Source organism: Natrix helvetica (assembly GCF_964273705.1).
Source record: "Natrix helvetica genome assembly, chromosome: 1".
NCBI lineage: Eukaryota > Metazoa > Chordata > Lepidosauria > Squamata > Natricidae > Natrix > Natrix helvetica.
Window position 1 is genome coordinate 106,114,516 of NC_138548.1, and position 17,770 is coordinate 106,132,285.

At 37.1% G+C, this 17,770-nt stretch overlaps 1 protein-coding gene across 18 annotated transcripts in view; it reads right to left on the minus strand.

Moving 5' to 3' along the window:
* Positions 1-8,290: 8,290 nt before the first annotated feature.
* The window catches only part of SOX6 (SRY-box transcription factor 6), a 489,348-nt gene continuing 479,868 nt past the window's right edge, over positions 8,291-17,770 (minus strand). For all 18 annotated transcript variants that reach the window (XM_081937703.1, XM_081937696.1, XM_081937695.1 and 15 more), the window contains one exon: positions 8,291-16,910. In XM_081937703.1, the coding sequence (XP_081793829.1) occupies positions 16,607-16,910 (304 nt within the window). In that variant the 3' untranslated portion in view covers positions 8,291-16,606. The remainder of the gene's footprint in view (positions 16,911-17,770) is intronic.

Sequence of the window (17,770 nt, forward strand, 5' to 3'; positions counted from 1 at the left end):
GTGGGTGGAATGCACTGGGCATCAGGTGGCGCCGTCCATGTCCAGTTTGCAGTGGTGCCAAGAAAGCAACAAGTCTAAAAGCATGCTTGCTCCTGTGTGCAAGTAGGGATTTTTTCTCCCCCCCCCCTTGCTGGGACCTGCTGGGCACTGACTGCCCCAACAGAGCCCCTTGGCCCACTCTTCTGAAATCCAGATGGGGCATGAAGGCACTGTGGCCCTCTGCCGCGCCACAATGGGAAATGAGGCCCCCACCACTAAGGGCAAAGGGGAGCGCCCCAACAAGTGATGGATGCACCAGTTGCAAACTGCCTTCCTGCATTCAAGCCAGCATACCTCCTCTCTCCCTGCGCAGGCTCTCTGGTCTCTGTCAAGACTGGCTTTTCCCTGCCCTCCTGCAGCATCTATCTGCACCCAGAAGCAGCCGGGGGTTGTTCTTGCCCTTGGGCAACAGTTCTGCCTCCCCCCTCCTCAAGCCCAGCAAGGAAGCCTACTCCTCCCACCAGATCCACCCAAGAAAGGAGAGAGAGAGCCAGGCTGCCTCTTCCCGAGCTAGAAGAAGCAGTTAAGGGCCAGAGACTGCAACGCCCCCAGGGGCAAGTGAGCAAATAAAGCTCCTTTTCTCAGATGGTGTTGGGTGGAGTTTAAGGCTAACCCAGAAGGGGAGGCAGCCTGGTGCTTGCTGCTTCTTCTGGCTCGGCGAGAGGCACCTTGGCTGAGTCGGGTTCTCTCTCTCCTTCCTTGGGTTGATCTGGCAGGAGAAGCGGGTTTCCTTGCTGAGCTTGAGGAGGGGAGAAGGCGGAGTTGTTGCCGAAGGGCAAGAGCAACCCTCTGGGTTAGGGTGGATCTGCCTTGAGCCTCTCTCTCTTGGTCTCCTTCCGCCAGGAGAATCCTTCTCCGGGCAGGGGCAAAGAAAAGCCGCTGCCCAACTCCTCCTGTGGTTCCTGCCCAGTGCTCTCTCTTCTCTGTCCCCTTTGCCTCCCCACACTTGCTTACTCATCCCAGAGATCTCGGGCTACGCCTCCATCCAACCCGGCCGCCTTCCTCGTCGGTGTCGCTCCTGAGCAAACTCCTACATCCTTGGCTGTTGCAAAGCACAGCCCAACACTCAAACCGGAAGTCCATTCCCGAACTTCTGGTTTGCACGTTGGGTTGTTTTTCGCCCTTCAGAGGCTGAAGTCAGATGACTAGCATGCGCATGTGCGCTGGAGCTGACAGGGAAATGCCTCGCATGCCCTAACAAATGGTTCTGCTTGCCACCTGTGGCACGCATGCTCTAGGTTCGCCATCACGGGTACATAATGTTTCCTTTCTGCTGCCAAATATACTTGATATTATAAATTCAGGCCTGAATAAGGAACAAATTCTGTGGGAACGGACTAAGAGGGATTTCTCTTAACAGGTAGTCTTCAACTTATAACAGTTCCCTTAGTGGCCATTCGAAGTTACAACAGCACTTTAAAAATGATCATTTTTCATACTTATGACCGTTACAGCATCCCCGTGGCCTTGTGATTTACATTTGAATGCTTGATCCCTGATTCACCTTTCTGAATGGTTGTAGTGTCCTGGGGACACGTGATCCCCTTTTTTGACCTTCTGACAAGCAAAGTCAATGGAGAAACCAAATTCACTTAACAACCGTGTTACTGATTTAACAACTGCAGTGATTTGCTTTAACACATGTGGCAAGGAAAGTCGCAAAATGGGGCAAAACCCACTTAACAAATTTCTCACTTAGCAACATAAATTTTGGGCTCAGTTGTGGCTGTAAATGGAGGGCTACCTGTATTACTTTGTGGATTTTATATCCGAGACCTGATCTCTGGATTTATCTGTCCTTTTTTTGATGAATTACAAGACTGCCTTTACCAATTGTAAAGGCTCTCTGAGATCAGAGGTGGGTTCCTACCTGTTTGGACTGGTTCGGCCAGGGAGGTGGCCTGTCACATTTCCAAACCGGTTCTCTAGGCAGCACCGTAGGTATCACCATCTTGGTTTTTTTTAGTACTGCACATGCACATGTAGTGTGCATCAAGTGCGCACGGACCCACAGCACGTCCCTGAGAGAACCGGCAGTACAACAGCCAGAACCCATTCCTCTCTGAGATGGAGAGCTTGAATGTGCAAAGCAGACTTTAATACTTCACTTAGTGCTGACAATCCTCAACAAAAGCCACATTTGCAACATCAAGTTAGATGTGGACATTCTTGGGTGTCTAGGAGAATGGCACAAGATCACATTCTCATCCTGCCAGATCTATATGATTACCTTATCCAGCTGTATATATTTTCACTTGGGATGTTTGCATTTTGGTTCTTCATTTGGTAAATGCATGATGACAACAAAGTCTTGCATATTATATTTCCACTTTCAGGACATGGGTGTTAGGTAACATATCAAAACAATACTAACTATATATTCCAAACGTCTGGAATAAAGTGTTAAATCCCCAGTGATTCAAGAGCAGCAGCAAAGAACCAGTGACATAACTGGCCCTGTGCCTGGAGGTTCTTCCTTTTCACACATTATGTAATTATCTCACCCTTTCTATCCACCTGTTTAATCATTACATCATTTTCATAAATTATACCATTCAGAGAATTCGGCCTCCTCCCCCAAACTACATACTGATTAGGCGAACACTTTGATGCATTTCCAAAGATTCATATTTTAGGGCAAACAAGCGCAGACCTGTGCGAGTCACTGGGAGCTTTGCTCAAGGATGTAAGCATTTTTAAGGTTTCCAGCTCTGAAACATTTGCAGAATATAGCAGCTGTCAGTATTTGGCAGCTTGAAGAAAAGCTTCAGAAAAATGTATGTGGCTGAAAAGCTTCATGCTTTCAGATCCATTAATAACAAAGTGCCAAGACTTTAGGGAAAACCTGAGTTTTTCCTAGGGCAGCCTAAACAAAGCAAGCAAGTGAAACATTAAGTTGGTGAACCAGTGTGACAAACTAACAGATTTTGCTAGGAAGGTTCAAGTGAGATAGCTGAATCTCATATAAAATACCCAGGCAACATTTTTTATTTCCAATACAAAGAAGTTGTTGGAATAGCAGTTGGAAAATATCACGACTACTTACGTTCTTCATACCGCTAACACTGACATTATTGTCCTATTAACTTAATTCTGCTTCTAGCTATTTTGAATTCAGGCCAGTTCATTTTTTCCTATAGTTTGCATTTATAGTAGCCCTTTTCTATAAAATGGTGACTTTTTCATTATTTTCTATGGATTATTTAGACAACACTGCCACTCCATTATATATATTTTAAAAAGTCTCCTCTCCCCCACCCAGGAAAATGTATGCAAAATTCTACTTAAACTTAAAATGCTTTGGACTTCAGTAGAATGGATTTATTGATTAAAGATAAACCATTGCTGGACATTGTGATCTCTATACTATCTACTTTGAAGTAAGGAGCCTCCCTAATTCCCTTTAATTGTTTTTATGGAGCATTGGTATTTTTTATTGGGAAACATTTGTGATGAAATAGAAATAAATAGTTAAGATGAAAAGCAACCAGAGTGCACTAAGATATCTTCCTTTAACTGTATATCAGATGATCTTTGCCTGGGTAGCAAAATCATTAGTGTCATGGAATTTAGTAACTGGATTCCCAGGAGGGAGGGGTGCATTCCAGAGGAACAAGAGTCAGTTCATGCCAGATATTATGTGTGAGAGAAAGGGGGTGAAGACAGTCCCTCCCTAATAGTTCTCAGAATATATACTGTACTAGTAGAGTGCTTCAGTTTGGCAAGATTCAGTCTATATATGTGGAACAATAAAAATACTCAGCTTTGAAGAAAAATAAGAATATATTTTTCAAATATATGATACATTGGTTCTGAGATAACATTGTCTGTGTTCCAAGTAACACCCCCAAACATCTGACAATCCTTCAGAACTCTGGGATGCGATCCATTGTGTCCCAATAATTTATATTCTAAGTTCTTGGTATTTGACAGAAGTCTCAAGTCATTTATACATAGTAAATGGAAACTGCTGCTGAAATAAATACTTATCCCTTTTCAATTCTCTATATGTGGTCCATGGAAATAGGAGTAGGAAGAGAATGAGCATATCCAATGTGCAAATCAAAATTTGTATTAACACAACTAGAGCCTAATCCAGGTTTGATTGTAAAAATAATCAATCACACCAGAACCTGTGATGAGATGCATATAAACCATTCAAAAATTCTTGAATAGGACTGAAATGAAAACAAATGTGTTGCATCTACAATATATTTAACCCTAGATAAGTACTGAGTTTTTTGACTTACTCAATTGCCTCAGTGCTCTTTTTCATCGTCCTAAATTTGGTATACTGTTCAGGAAAGTAGGCAATATATTTCATCAAAGACTATAATTGATCATAGTTCATTAAAAATATGATACAATGCTGACAAAGCAGACTCATCTTCTAACTGAATAATTGTTTCAGATTTACACATTTGTTAATCTCTATGTCAACTCTGACACCATTGCCACAATGGTGCTGAGGGAATAGAATAGAGATAGCTGGGTTTTGTAGGCAAAACAAAATAGTTTCCCCTGAGATCCAAGGACATTCTCACAGGTGGCTGAAGAGAGGAGCTGTGAAGTTTCCAAGAAACTGGACAGCACATTGATTGGACTATGTGACTGTTGGGGAAAGGGGGGGGGACTTTTACTTTTAATTAGGTGAAAACTGTGGGAGCTTTTAGAGTCAGTTTTCACCAGCCTGTGCCAATATGATATATCCAATAAACTTGTTCTTTGAGGAAACTGCTTGCCACAGAGTTCTGTCTGTTGTGGGTGTATTACCTGGAACCCCGACACTCTAACTATTGCCTATAGTTTTCCTATGACAAATCTGAGAGACCACTGCCAAATAAGCCACAACCATTTATTGTGTAATAACACCTTTAGAGGTTTTGAAAACCTATTCTGTCTAAGTGAATTGAAATGTATTCAAGTAGTTCTTAATACAACTGCTAGTAATGATTTGTCAAGGGCATTTTTTTTATTTTGCCAGTCATCTGGAGAATTCTAATTACAAGTAAAAGTTCAAAAGAAAGTTGTTACAGATTCTCATGACTTCAATCTAGAATGCTCATAATATTTTTAAGTAATTAAAATCTAACAAATCTATTCATTTTGCAAACATGAAACTTGGTAGATCTCAAGCATATCCTGATGGCAATCATTGCTTTTCCTGACCGATAATAGTCAGCTATATATAAAACTCCTTAAAGTCAGCCAACCATGAATTTGGAGAGGGAATCCTGCTGGAAAGTATAGCTTTAACTTTTTAATAAAAATGTAATTTGGTACATTGCTTTTGACTGTGATAATTATATAAGTGGAAATAATTCATATAAAGCTGCTGTGAATCTTTATACTAGTACAATTATGCGGCGAAGAACAAAGTCTTTATTAAGTAATGGGTATTGTGGATCTCCAGCATAGGTGACTGGGAAGTTCTGGACATTGAAGTCCACAAGTCTTAAGGTTGACACGTTTGAGGTCCCTGGACTAAGAGAAACTAAAGATGCTCTTACGGACTTTGACAAATTAAGGATGATGTAAAAGAGTTGGGTGTGTTCAGCTTGAAGGAATGACAATTTAGAGACAACATGAGACCCAAAATCAGGTACCTGAAGGTCAACTCAGATGGAGGAGAAAAGTTATTCTCTATTGTTCCAGAAATTAGAACCCCATCAACCCGTGTGTTTCCTATGTTCCAAAAGACATACCCACCACATTATTCTCTTCATGGAAAAAAATTACACAAAACACAAAAAGGAAACAGAAAATCCTAAGAAATTAACATAATTTGAACCAGCAGCATTCTCTATATCTCTCTACATCTTTTTGTTTTTGAAATTGCCCTTTCATCATATCAATGTACAAGTTCATACATACCCTGTTCAGTAAGAAGTATCTGTGGTGCAGAATCCACTTATAGCTCAATAGAATAGAATAGAATAGAATAGAATAACAGAGTTGGAAGGGACCTTGGAGGTCTTCTAGTCCAATCCCCTGCTCAGGCAGGAAACCCTATACCATTTCAGACAGATGGTTGTCCAATCTCTTCTTAAAAACTTCCAGTGTTGGGGAATTCACAACTTCAAGTTGTTCCACTAGTTATTTGTTCTGTCAGGAAATTTCTTCTTAGTTCTAGGTTGCTTCCCTCCTTGATTAGTTTCTTTCCATTGCTTCTTGTCCTGCCCTCAGACGCTTTGGAGAATAGCCTGACTCCCTCTTCTGTGTGGCAGCCCCTGAGATTTTGGAACACTGCTATCATGTCACCCCTACTCCTTCTTTTCATTAAACTAGAAATACCCAATCCTAGCAGCCGTTTGTATATGTTTTAGCCTTCAGTATACTAATCATCTATGTTGCTCTTCTCTGCTTTCTTTCTAGAATCTCAACATCTTTTTTACATTGTGGTGACCAAAACTGGATGCAGTATTCCATGTGTAGCCTTACCAAGTCATTATAAAGTGGTATTAACACTTCATGTGATCTTGATTCTATCTCTGTTAATGCAGCCTAGAACTCTGTTGGCTTTTCTGGCAGCTGTAGCACACTGCTAGCTTATATTTAAGTGATTGTCCACTAGGAGTCCAAGATCTCTCTCACAGTTACTACTATTGAGCAAGGTACCACCTATACTACATTTGGTTTTTCTTGCCTAAATGTAGAATCTTACTTTTTTCACCATTGAAATTAATTTTGTTAGATAGTGTCCAATGTTCAAGTCTGCCAAGATCCTTCTGAATCTTAAGCCTATTTTCTGGAATGTTAGCTATTTCTGACAGCTTGGTGTGATCTGCAAATTTAATGAGTTCCTCATCTATCCCCTCATCCAAATCATTGATGAAAATGTTGAAGAGTACTGGGCCCCGACTGCATACTCCCTCCATGTAGATGCAGCTAAAGCTGTTTGTATGGTTCCACTTCATTCTCTATTGGTGCTACTGCTGCTATCTTTCAGGAGGTAATATGCAAATTATTTGATGATCAAAAATTAAACATACAGTATATCTATCATTCAAAAAAAATGGAGGTGAAAAATGTACCAAGGATGGAACTTTCCTGTATGTACAGTATTCTGTTTCTCTCCCAAAAAATGCTGATCTGGTCATTCCAGGAAATGTCTTCATGATAACACAGGATTTTAACTTTCAGAATGTCATGAATTATACTGGAAAGAGCTGAATAGGTACATTTTAGCAGAAAAGTGGCTTATCCTTCCATAGCATTATTTTAGACAAAACTATATCCTGTATAAAGATTTTCAGTGCTTTAGATTTCCTATTTCTATCTGCCTTTTATCCCTATTGTTTTGTGTTCTTGCTTTAGGGAATACTTATTATTATTATTATTATTATTATTATTATTATTATTATTATTATTTATTCACATTTCTAAACCGCCCCCTCTCCCAAAAAGGGACTCGGGGCGGTGTACAGTCCACAATAAATCACAGATAAAATACAAATATAAATAGGGTTATACTTATATATGTTAGTCTTCAGTCTCGTACATTTGAGTTGGAACATGGGAAGTATTAAATAATGTGTATTGAAAGCTATATCTGATCCAGCTTTGATGGAGAAAAGGAAAATCAAACAGGCGTAGTTTATAAACTACAATGATTAATAATTCGGAAGGTACTTGTTTGCCTTTCATCTTTTTTTTAAGTAGGTGTGTTGCATCATCTTAGGAAGCTAAGAAATCTCTCCATTTGATACAGAACTTCATAAAATAATTTATACAAATGATCTATTTTTCTAAAACTATAGTTTCCTGTTCCCTGATGAATGTAGTCAGAACAGCTCTTTCAAAATTAAACATTTTTTTTAAAAGGGTGGGGGGGGATAATCTTTTGACCAGAAGTGATATGGTATTACCCTACTGACAAGCGCTGTTGGATTGTCTAATTATTTTAGAACAGAAATTAATATAAAGATGAGTAGTTAAGAGACAATTTTTATTCTTTTCTATTGGTATTACAGAAAATCTTGCCTCGTAATAATTCTCTGCTAATACATCACCCCTCTAATAAATGAAGAGGCTTGGGGTTATCAAGGAAAGGAACACCAACTGTTTCCAAACCAAAGCCAGAAAATCCAAGCCACTTATGTGACAGGAAGGCATGCTCAATAAGTTGACAGAAAGAAGGAGGGAGGGAGGACATAAGCCTGAGCAGAAGGCAACTGCAGATCTTTCTCCTTGGGATGCTACCTGCCAAAAGGAAAGAGTAGGCTGCACAGAAAAAGCCAGACGCAGATCATAAAACAAAATTTATCTTTAATCTGTAAGTGTCAACAGCAGTACAAAATATGGAGTGATGGTGAATAGATTAAGGGCAGAGAGGACAGTCTTGAGGTAAATGAGCATAAATAGGCAGTCGTATAGACACTCCCCTGAGGGTTCAGACCCCCTTATCATGGCGTATATGGCATCACCCAATGATGACATGTTAAACATATCAGGAAAGCACCTTGTGCAAAAAGGAGAAGAGGAAGGAGGGGAAGGAGGGGGAAAAGAAGAGGAAGAGGAATATGAGGAGGAAGAGGAAGAAGAGGAAGAAATGAATATCCCCACAAAGATGTAAGTAAGGTGCCAGCATACACCAGAATATATGATATAAAGAAAGCGTCTTTCCATTTTGTCTTTTATATTCATTTCTGAGGCAGAGCAGAGAAAACTCTTAAAAGTACCACTGAAAAATTATTTAATATTTAATTTATCTCACGTCAATACTGCACAACAAAATCCAATAAGTCTGTTTATGCTATGAAGTAAAGCTAAGAATGATTTTTTCCCTCTTAAATTAAGAGTACAGATATTTTTATTTTTTTAAAAAAAAATCAAAATCCTTAGCAAGCTTGGTTGTCTTTTCAAACTACTTCAAGAGGAGAGTGTGTGAGAGATGCGATGGCAACCTTTTCAGTTCATTTAAAAACTTTACACTGGACTGTACAAGATTTTTTTTCCTTTTTTGATAAACTATTTACATTTTCAGACTTTTAAAACATATTCAAAGCAGCAATAGACACTAGGTTTTTTTTTTTCTCCTTTACATGCCCAAATCATTACCAGCCCTGGGCTCAGGTAGGTACCTGCACTTTGTAAAGAATTTGTACAAGAAAATCTACCAGTTTAAAAATGGACTTATGGGGTGTAAGAAGAGCTTTGAAAGAACCACCCCCAAGAGAACCAAAGCATAGTACCTTGACACGGGAAACCTCTGAGGTCTCCCCAACAGCTCTACACAAAACTTTACACTTTGAAACAGCAGCTAGCATTGTCAGTCCAGCATGTCAGTGAATTGTGCTGATTAAATTAACATAGAATACAATTTCACAATATACATCACAATGTCAGGAAAGAAAATGGGTTACAGTAAGTAACAGCTTATAAGCTCATTTTAGGGTAATAAAACATTTGTACATGGCAAATACAATAATGGATAGAAATATTTAAACATTCTAACGTTTGCTACAGGAGGATGGGGGGGGGGACTGTGCTTTTGAGAAAGCAAAACACAAATGACAGGAAGACAAACGGAGAATCTGGACTAGCAGTACTGCAATGTGCAGTATACAAACAGTTAAATAGTTTGCACATTCCCCAAACTTTTGAGAGCACCAAGGATCTCACTTGGGGTTTCCTAAGAAAGCAGAAGTTATAAAGCAAGTGGATCACTGAACTTCTTTAGAGCTTTCATAATATCAATAAAAACCAATGTGGGTAGAGTTTTTCTTACAATCATGCTAAAGCCACCCTTCTCTTTACACCAGTGAGCTCCGTCTGAATACTTTCCATCAGCTTCCAAAAAAATTAATTTGGGATATTATTAAAAAGGGGAGGGGGATAAAATCCAATGACAAGGGAATCTGTTTTTTTTAAAAAAAATCTGTGTATTTTTTCCTTTCTAATATGGGATCACAATACATCAACCATTCATAATATATCAACCATTCAGAGAACAAAGTTGTAAAAGGTAATGGTGGAGAACAGAAAAAAAGAAAGCAAAGTAAAATGATTTTGAGAAACAAGAGGATGTAAGTGCTTTTATGTTTTTAAAAACATCAATTGAGGTCACATTTTAATTTTTTAAAGGTCATGCTTAAGTGCCAACTTCAATCTTTAAACATGCATGCAACGTCAAGAAGTTCCGAGAGACTATTTTGTTCAATTGAAAATATGAAATACTCTAATACATTCTACCAGCTGCGTTTTTTGAGCAGTTGTTGGCACTGACAATCCTATCCAGATATACATACTGTTATGTATAATGTTCTGTGGAAGCTTCAATTTAAAACATGTTTTGGACTTGAATAGAATGGCTTTGTTGCTTCAAAATATACGCTGCTGAAAATTCATACTGCCTACACTTCATCTACCTACTCTGAAATATACCATGAGCTTTGCCTTGATTTTTTTTTTCTTCTCTGCTGTATCATTGGCATTTTTTACTGGGAAAAAGTAGAAATTAACAAACATAAAATGAAAAGCAGCAGGAGATACAATAAGAACAGGCTTTAACAATGAATCAAGTGATGCTTGCATTTACAAAATCATTTGTTTCATTTACACAATTATTCAAACAATTTTTTTCAAGTTACTGCTGTCCTTGTAAATAACAATCACACTCATTCATACAGAGTGAACACCAGAGTGTAAGTTTTGTCCCATCATAATCTCACCCTTCCTTCTCATACTGCCTCTTGATGACTATGGGGATCAGCAAGTGATCCAGGGCTTTCCCCCAAAGGATATATTGGCATACTATCATACATTTATATAATAGAAGACAGTGGTTGCTACTGAACAGCAAAGCAAATGTACACGAGGCCTGCCTATGGACACTTGAAAAATGAATCTGAAAAAGTCCCTGGACTTTGCCAAATACAGCACCTCAGAACTCAATTTTTCCAAGCTTCCATGTAAACCTGGAAAAAAAAAACCAATGCTGTACGAGATGCATTAACTTTAATACATGGTCTCTTTAAAGCAGCAACATCTTTTTTTCAGGGTGAAATGGAAGTATTAATAACAACAACAACAACAACAAAGAGCTGCTTTCATGAACAGAGAAGGCCAGGATTATGGGGGTCCAAACAATTTCTTAGTTTTAAAGCATGCAGAGCCATAATGTACATGTTTCAACTCCTAAGCCTAGACTTTCAGTTTTTAAAAATTCCAACAGCATTGCCTAAAGTTTTCTCTAGCAATCTGCTACCTACATTGTTGGGGTGGTGGATTAAATGCCTTCATATAAGCCTGCATCTCATACTGTGTATTCTAAGAAATAGGCATTTCCATTGCAGATGCTTTCTGCCCTTTTTATAAACCCTGTGAAAATGTGTTTCAGTTATTTTATTCATGTCAAGTTGAATGTTTTTATTACATCTTTTAAACAATATTCTTCAATTGTCAACAAGAGATGTCGGAAGTCTTTCCTTGAAAGTTAAATATTAAATGTTGTGTTTGCAAAGTACAGTTACTCTAACAATCTAAGTGCATGGCATCACATTCATTTTAAATAAGCATTATCTTGGACAATAGAAAATTATTACTGCCCTTTTATATTTTAATGAATTATAAATGCTACAGTTCTATTTTGACAAGCCAATACTGTTTCACACCAAACACAGATTTTTTTTTAAAAAAAAATCTATGTTATATTAACAACTGGTACTACTTACTTTAAAAGGTTGGATTAATGGCTAACTCCTCAAACACACTTGATTATTTATTTGCTTTCTTATTTATTTGCCTTCCTATTGACAACTTTTCTAAGACATATTGATTGCTTTCAAAACAAAAAAATCAAGAATGTCCATCAGGTTTGCTTGAAGCAAATTACAAGAAAACTGTCTCCTTTACAATCTGTTTTTAAAGTTGGTTTAAATATAACCTCCATTAAATTGGAGGGGGGGGGCAATACTTAATTGAATCAGTTCCTACTCAGACTATCTTGACAAAGATGTCAAAGAATTGTGAGATCATATACCTGATCAAGATACTTTACTTTAATTGAAATAAATGAGACCTAAAGTTTACCTTGTTCTACAGAGCTAAACAAGGATATAAGAAATCATCACTTTTGTCACCTGAACTAGACTCACAGACTGCTAGAATGCCCAAAAGGTGTGGTTTGTACTTCATGCCCTATGCACTTATTTGCTAATGAAGAAATACTAAGAAGCAACTGGCTATGTTATAATTCTTGGACAAATGTTTTACTGTTCTCCCAAACTATAATGCCACTACTACAGAGTAAATATGAGATTGTTATGTTATAAGCAGGTGCAATGTTTGAAGTATTTTGTGTTTATTATATGGGATTCAGATTGAAGGAGGGCACAGGGGAGGCAACTCGCCAGCTTAGCTACAGGTCCACAATACTGCTGTCACACTGCAGGCGTAAAATCTACATGAGGTACAGTGATTTGTCAGCATTTAATATGGACCAATGTACAATGATACAGAAGAAAAGTAAATACATAACTTATATATAGCTAAGTATCCATGAACAAAAAATAAAATTCTATCTCCTATGTTATATTTACATTTTTTTAAAAAAAATCTTAAATGAGATGGTGACTACTAAAGAACCTTGTTTTGAGCTTCAATGAATTTTAAAAAAGAAAAAAGATATTTTTGCTTCCCACCGATTGTCCTTCCTTGATTTCTATTGATACTTTAGAGCCAGTGTCGGCTAATAAATATCATAAACTGATTCTGCAGATTTTAAATTCAAAACCTGTCCAATAAGTCATATTCTACCATCTGCTGATTCGTGAAGAGCCAATCAACATCAAGAATACAGATTTAAGTTACAGATCATCAACACAGATGGAGGACTGGAGCTCAAACAAAGTATTCATACATATAAGAATCTTGCATAAATAAATGAAATAACAAGACATAAAAAAAATGACTCAAATCCGGCAACTGTGAGGCAGGCCCACACGAGTCGAAACAGATGACTTTTGTTCATGTCGTTTTTTTTTTGTACAACAGTTTCACATTAGTTAGAAGTGATAAAAAATACCATTTATATCCAGTGCTTATTACACTTACGAAACAACATCTGTGAGTGTGTGTTTTTGTAGTATGAGTAAAATCAAGTTTCAGTCCTAAAGAACAGTCCTTTGTTCTCTGCCAGCCTGCAGAATATTATTTTGGCATGGTCATAGAATTATAAAAAGAAAATAACTCACAAAACTAAATGTTTGCCCTTGTGCAAAAGTAATTACAAAACATACAATGCTAGCAATACAGCATTCTAGCTATGGAAAAGAAAAGAAAACAAAACACAACCCCAGACATGTAGAATGGAGAGAGATTTATAATAGGAGAAACTTGTAGGAAATTAATAAATAGTCATTCTTTAGGAAATAATGGGTTATCTCCCATCCAAGCTACATCTATTAGATCAGTTCAAATTCCTAAGCAATCTCAGAGACAACAAAGGATTTTATTTCAGTACCTTAACTAGATAAAGAGGACTCTCACCAGCTAATGATAACAAGTGCCTTTACATCTTGGCTAGACCAGTTTTACTGTCATAACTGTGGGATAAGAGAGAAGCATTCATTCAAATAAATAGAAAAGATAAATGATTCTATTCTAGATTGTAGAATGGCTGCCAATGACTGTGTGTGTATGTATACACACGCACGCACGCACACACGCACGCACACAAATAATCAGCTGGCTTGCTGCGTGGATTAAACACTCCTATTGTAAAATTGCAGAACTGCCTCCACTTCTCGAAATAATTACTGGAAACTGCTAGGTCATATTTTTCTTTTTCTGCTAAAACTACAAGATTTGTGATAGCATGATGATAATCTGGTTCGACATTCCATTAATGTTGCTAATGAGAACGCCAGTCTAAAACCCTCTGAAAAGAACTAGGCAAAAAGATACAATGGCCTCTATCAAAAGACCAAGTCTCTCTATGTAAACTTCCCATTGCAAACAGAAAGAGGGTGCCTCATCTGCCATTCTCGGTAATGGAAGCTCTAGGCACAAAGATATGATTGCAATCGTTTAAGTGTAGAAGAACCTAGGTCATATTTCATAGATTTATTACTTGGTGGTTTATCATCTTTGCCATCCTACAAAGTGCTAAAATGCTATTGAAAAACCTGGCACTCTTATCCCCTGAGCAAGCTAATAAGAATCTTCCTCCAGTCTTAAGAATGGCATGTTTGTAGAAGGCAAAACTCTTGACACAATTCAGCCTCTTATAATTAAATGGTTTGGATGAAACATACTCCTTGGAAGGGCAATGGAGAGACAGCTATTAATACCTGATATATTTTCTTAATCACCATTAAACATTCACACTGACAATCTGATTGGCATGGAAAAATCTACCCTGCCATACCATAAAATGTTTATGTGAAACTGGTTTTACTTAGAAGGCATATAAAACTGCAATTTTTCTGGTATATGTAGCAGTTAGAAATAGTTGTAACTATTGATAGTAAGATATAAAGACGAACACATTTATATTTTAAAATCAAAGAATATTAATGCCTTCTACCTTAGGAGTTGGTGAAAACTTTTAAAAGAGTTTATAAGTCACTAACCAGGTTTTATACTTTGAAATACATTAAATGCATCAATTTCAAATTTCAGTGTTAAATACTGACATCCACAAATAGCCGTATGTTTAATTTGGGAATACCTTGGCTCCTTAGAAATCAATATTATGTATAATAAAACTATATATTAGCACTGAAATAAATAAGAATTTTAATTTCTACAGCAGTTTTGATCTAAATGACCTGGCATAATTCACAAATACTGACCTTGGGGTATAGCTTTATGTTCTTTCATTTTGTTTTTCTTATATGGCAGATAACAAAGTTTTGAAAATTTTCAAATACTGCTGAGCATATGCATCTAAATGAGTAAAGTGAAATTATAAGTACAAGGATGATCTTTGCATCCTTTTCAGTTTTCTAGAATTAATATTCAACACAGATTATCTGCAAGATTTAAAATTTCTATAATATCATCAAAGGATGATTATTGGAACAGCAATAGGAAGATTTCTAAACAGTGGCAACACTTTACTCTCCAAGAAAGAGGAAGACTATGTTGGATTTCTAGGCTGTCTATACACTAGACGAAGGTTAAGATAATCTAATACATGAACTTAACAGAAATAGTTTTAAGCCTTGCACCCAATACTGTGTTAGGCTACAACTTTTATTATGCCTAGCGCTGGGCATACTAGGTGGGGAATATATGAAGTGTTGTCTGACAACATACAATAACTCAAAATGAGAAAACAGCAGTACTATAGGGAAGCCTCACAAATTATCCTAAAAAGAAACAGCATAGTAGGTAAATATTGTACACTCTCCTGTATATGATACTGTTCTACTAATAATAACATTTTTCCAAGTGTTTCTGACATGTAGAAACACATTTCCTCATGTGTGTGAGAGAGACACGGAGAGAGAAATAGAGAGTCATTCCTTTCCAACATTAAGTGCCTCATTATTTTTAAGATACCACACACTTTTAAGGGGGAAAGGCTCTTTAAAAGAAATAAAAGGCAAACAAATGATAATGCTATTACAACAGTACACTTGAAAATATGTTTTTACTACATGGCCCCCTGACATTCTGGAATGAAAAATTAAGACCAAATGTAATTAAGACTGAATATAAGAATTCAAAGCAAAGGGACAGAGAATGACTTGAAAGTGGCCTTATGTTGCTAAGACAAGCCTGTCTTAGCTGGTGATCACTCTGTTGTGCTTACTCATGTTTCACACTGATGGTACATCAAGAGGCAGAAGCAATTGAACAAGTGCATTGTAGCAATCATATTCACTTTTTAAGCAATATCCTGTCTCCAGATTCCTGAGTATTTTACAATTTTCTGGAAATAGTAGGATTTTCTTTTAAGATATAGCAGTATTTTTAAGATGCCAAAGGATTGTCTAAGACTTTACAGTGTCTCCCTTAAGACTTTTTTTTAAAATATTAAGATTCAGAAGTTAGGAAAGTTTGGCACATCAGAAGGTCAGCTATATATAAGGAGGTGGGGGGGGGGGAGAAATTTAGAGACCTTATTTTAAAAAGGATGACTAATACAGATAGATGTACACGCTTAGGACTTGTTCTGTTTCATGATAGGAAATTTGTAAGTTTTTTGTTTCGTTTTTCAAAATAATTCAGAATAAAAACACATTCACAATCTGTAGGCTGGCACAGCATACCTGAGTGAGAATGTAAAACCCCCATTAAAACAGTAACTTAAACCTTTTTATCAGTATCCAGGAAGAGGAAAGAATAGACAAAAAAAAAGAGATAAGACTTGTAAGAGAACAATTGATTCATATCAGTTTTCAAGTCCCAATGTCTGATACTTAATGTCTTCACCTAAATTGTTTAAAAAAGTTCATGAAAATTAGGAAACAATCTGTGTCACACAATAAGAAACATTTAAGACCATTCTGCAGATGTAACTGTAGGAGCCATACAGGCATGCAGGCTCATTTTAAGAACTTTTTGTTCAAAAGAAAAGAAAACAAAACAAAGCAGAGTAATTCAGCAAACATCTTCAGTTGGCAGCGACAGCCTCATGGGCTTCGTTTTCACTGCTATAGTCTGATTTGGGGTCATCCTCAAAGTCCTCGTACATTTCCATCTCATCTTCCCCATTTATCATTTCATTTCCAGCCAGGCTCCCACTGTCCGTCTTCATGCTGTAAGTGCTCTGAATGACAGGGATGCTGGGCTCAGGACTAGCTGAAGTGCTGGAGCAATCGGATGTCATCTGAGGCGATGGCGTAGTTGTTGCCATAGTAATAGCACCAGGATAGACCACTCCTGTTCCTGTGGCAATTGGAATCTGAGGCTGTTGCCTACAAGGAAACAAAGGTACTTTTGAAAAGTTCTCCTTAACGATTTAAGAAAGGATGCAGCAGTATGATTTAAACTCTTTATTTTAAAACTTATTGAACAGTTTAATTGACACAGACTTATATATCAATATTATTTATTTATTTGTTAAACCAGTAGGATCCCACCCCTGATCCAGAATCTAAATAAAACAGGGTCCTGGATAATGAGGACATCTCTTCTCCAACTTCTCAACATGTTTATTTTAATTGCTGAATAGTGATATGATAAACCATATGCTTAACTGAATATGTACCTCACATATTTGAGTATCATAAGCCTTATTTTCCTGCTGCAAAGTGGGCCATCTGTCCCTGTCAGATTGCCTTACTGTCTTAAATGAGGATTATATTCTAATCATATTTCCAAAAATTAAAAGTTTAACCTCCAGTGTGCTAAGGCATAAATAGTCAAAATCAATGATCTAATTTCCTAGACATCTGATATGAGATTTCCATTCAATATTTAGAGTCCAAAAATTTGCTGTGGAATCTATTGTTACAATAAAAATAATCCATGAAAATCCATTCATATCAATAACAGGAAGGAGAATGATGTAAGTTTCCATAGCAAGCAGTATTTATTTTATTATTATTATTTGCAATTGTGTATATGCCAGTGGAAGAACTCTCAAGTGAGAGGAAAAAGAGTTAACCTGTCAGAATTATTTCTGGTTATTTTAATTAAAGCATATTGTTTGGTATATTTTCCAAGGGAGATTTGTTAAGCAACATTATTGTTGCTTAAAATACAGACAGTAATGTACAAATTCAGTCCATTCCTATATCTGCTTTAATGTTTTGAATTCTCTTTACAAAGAGTA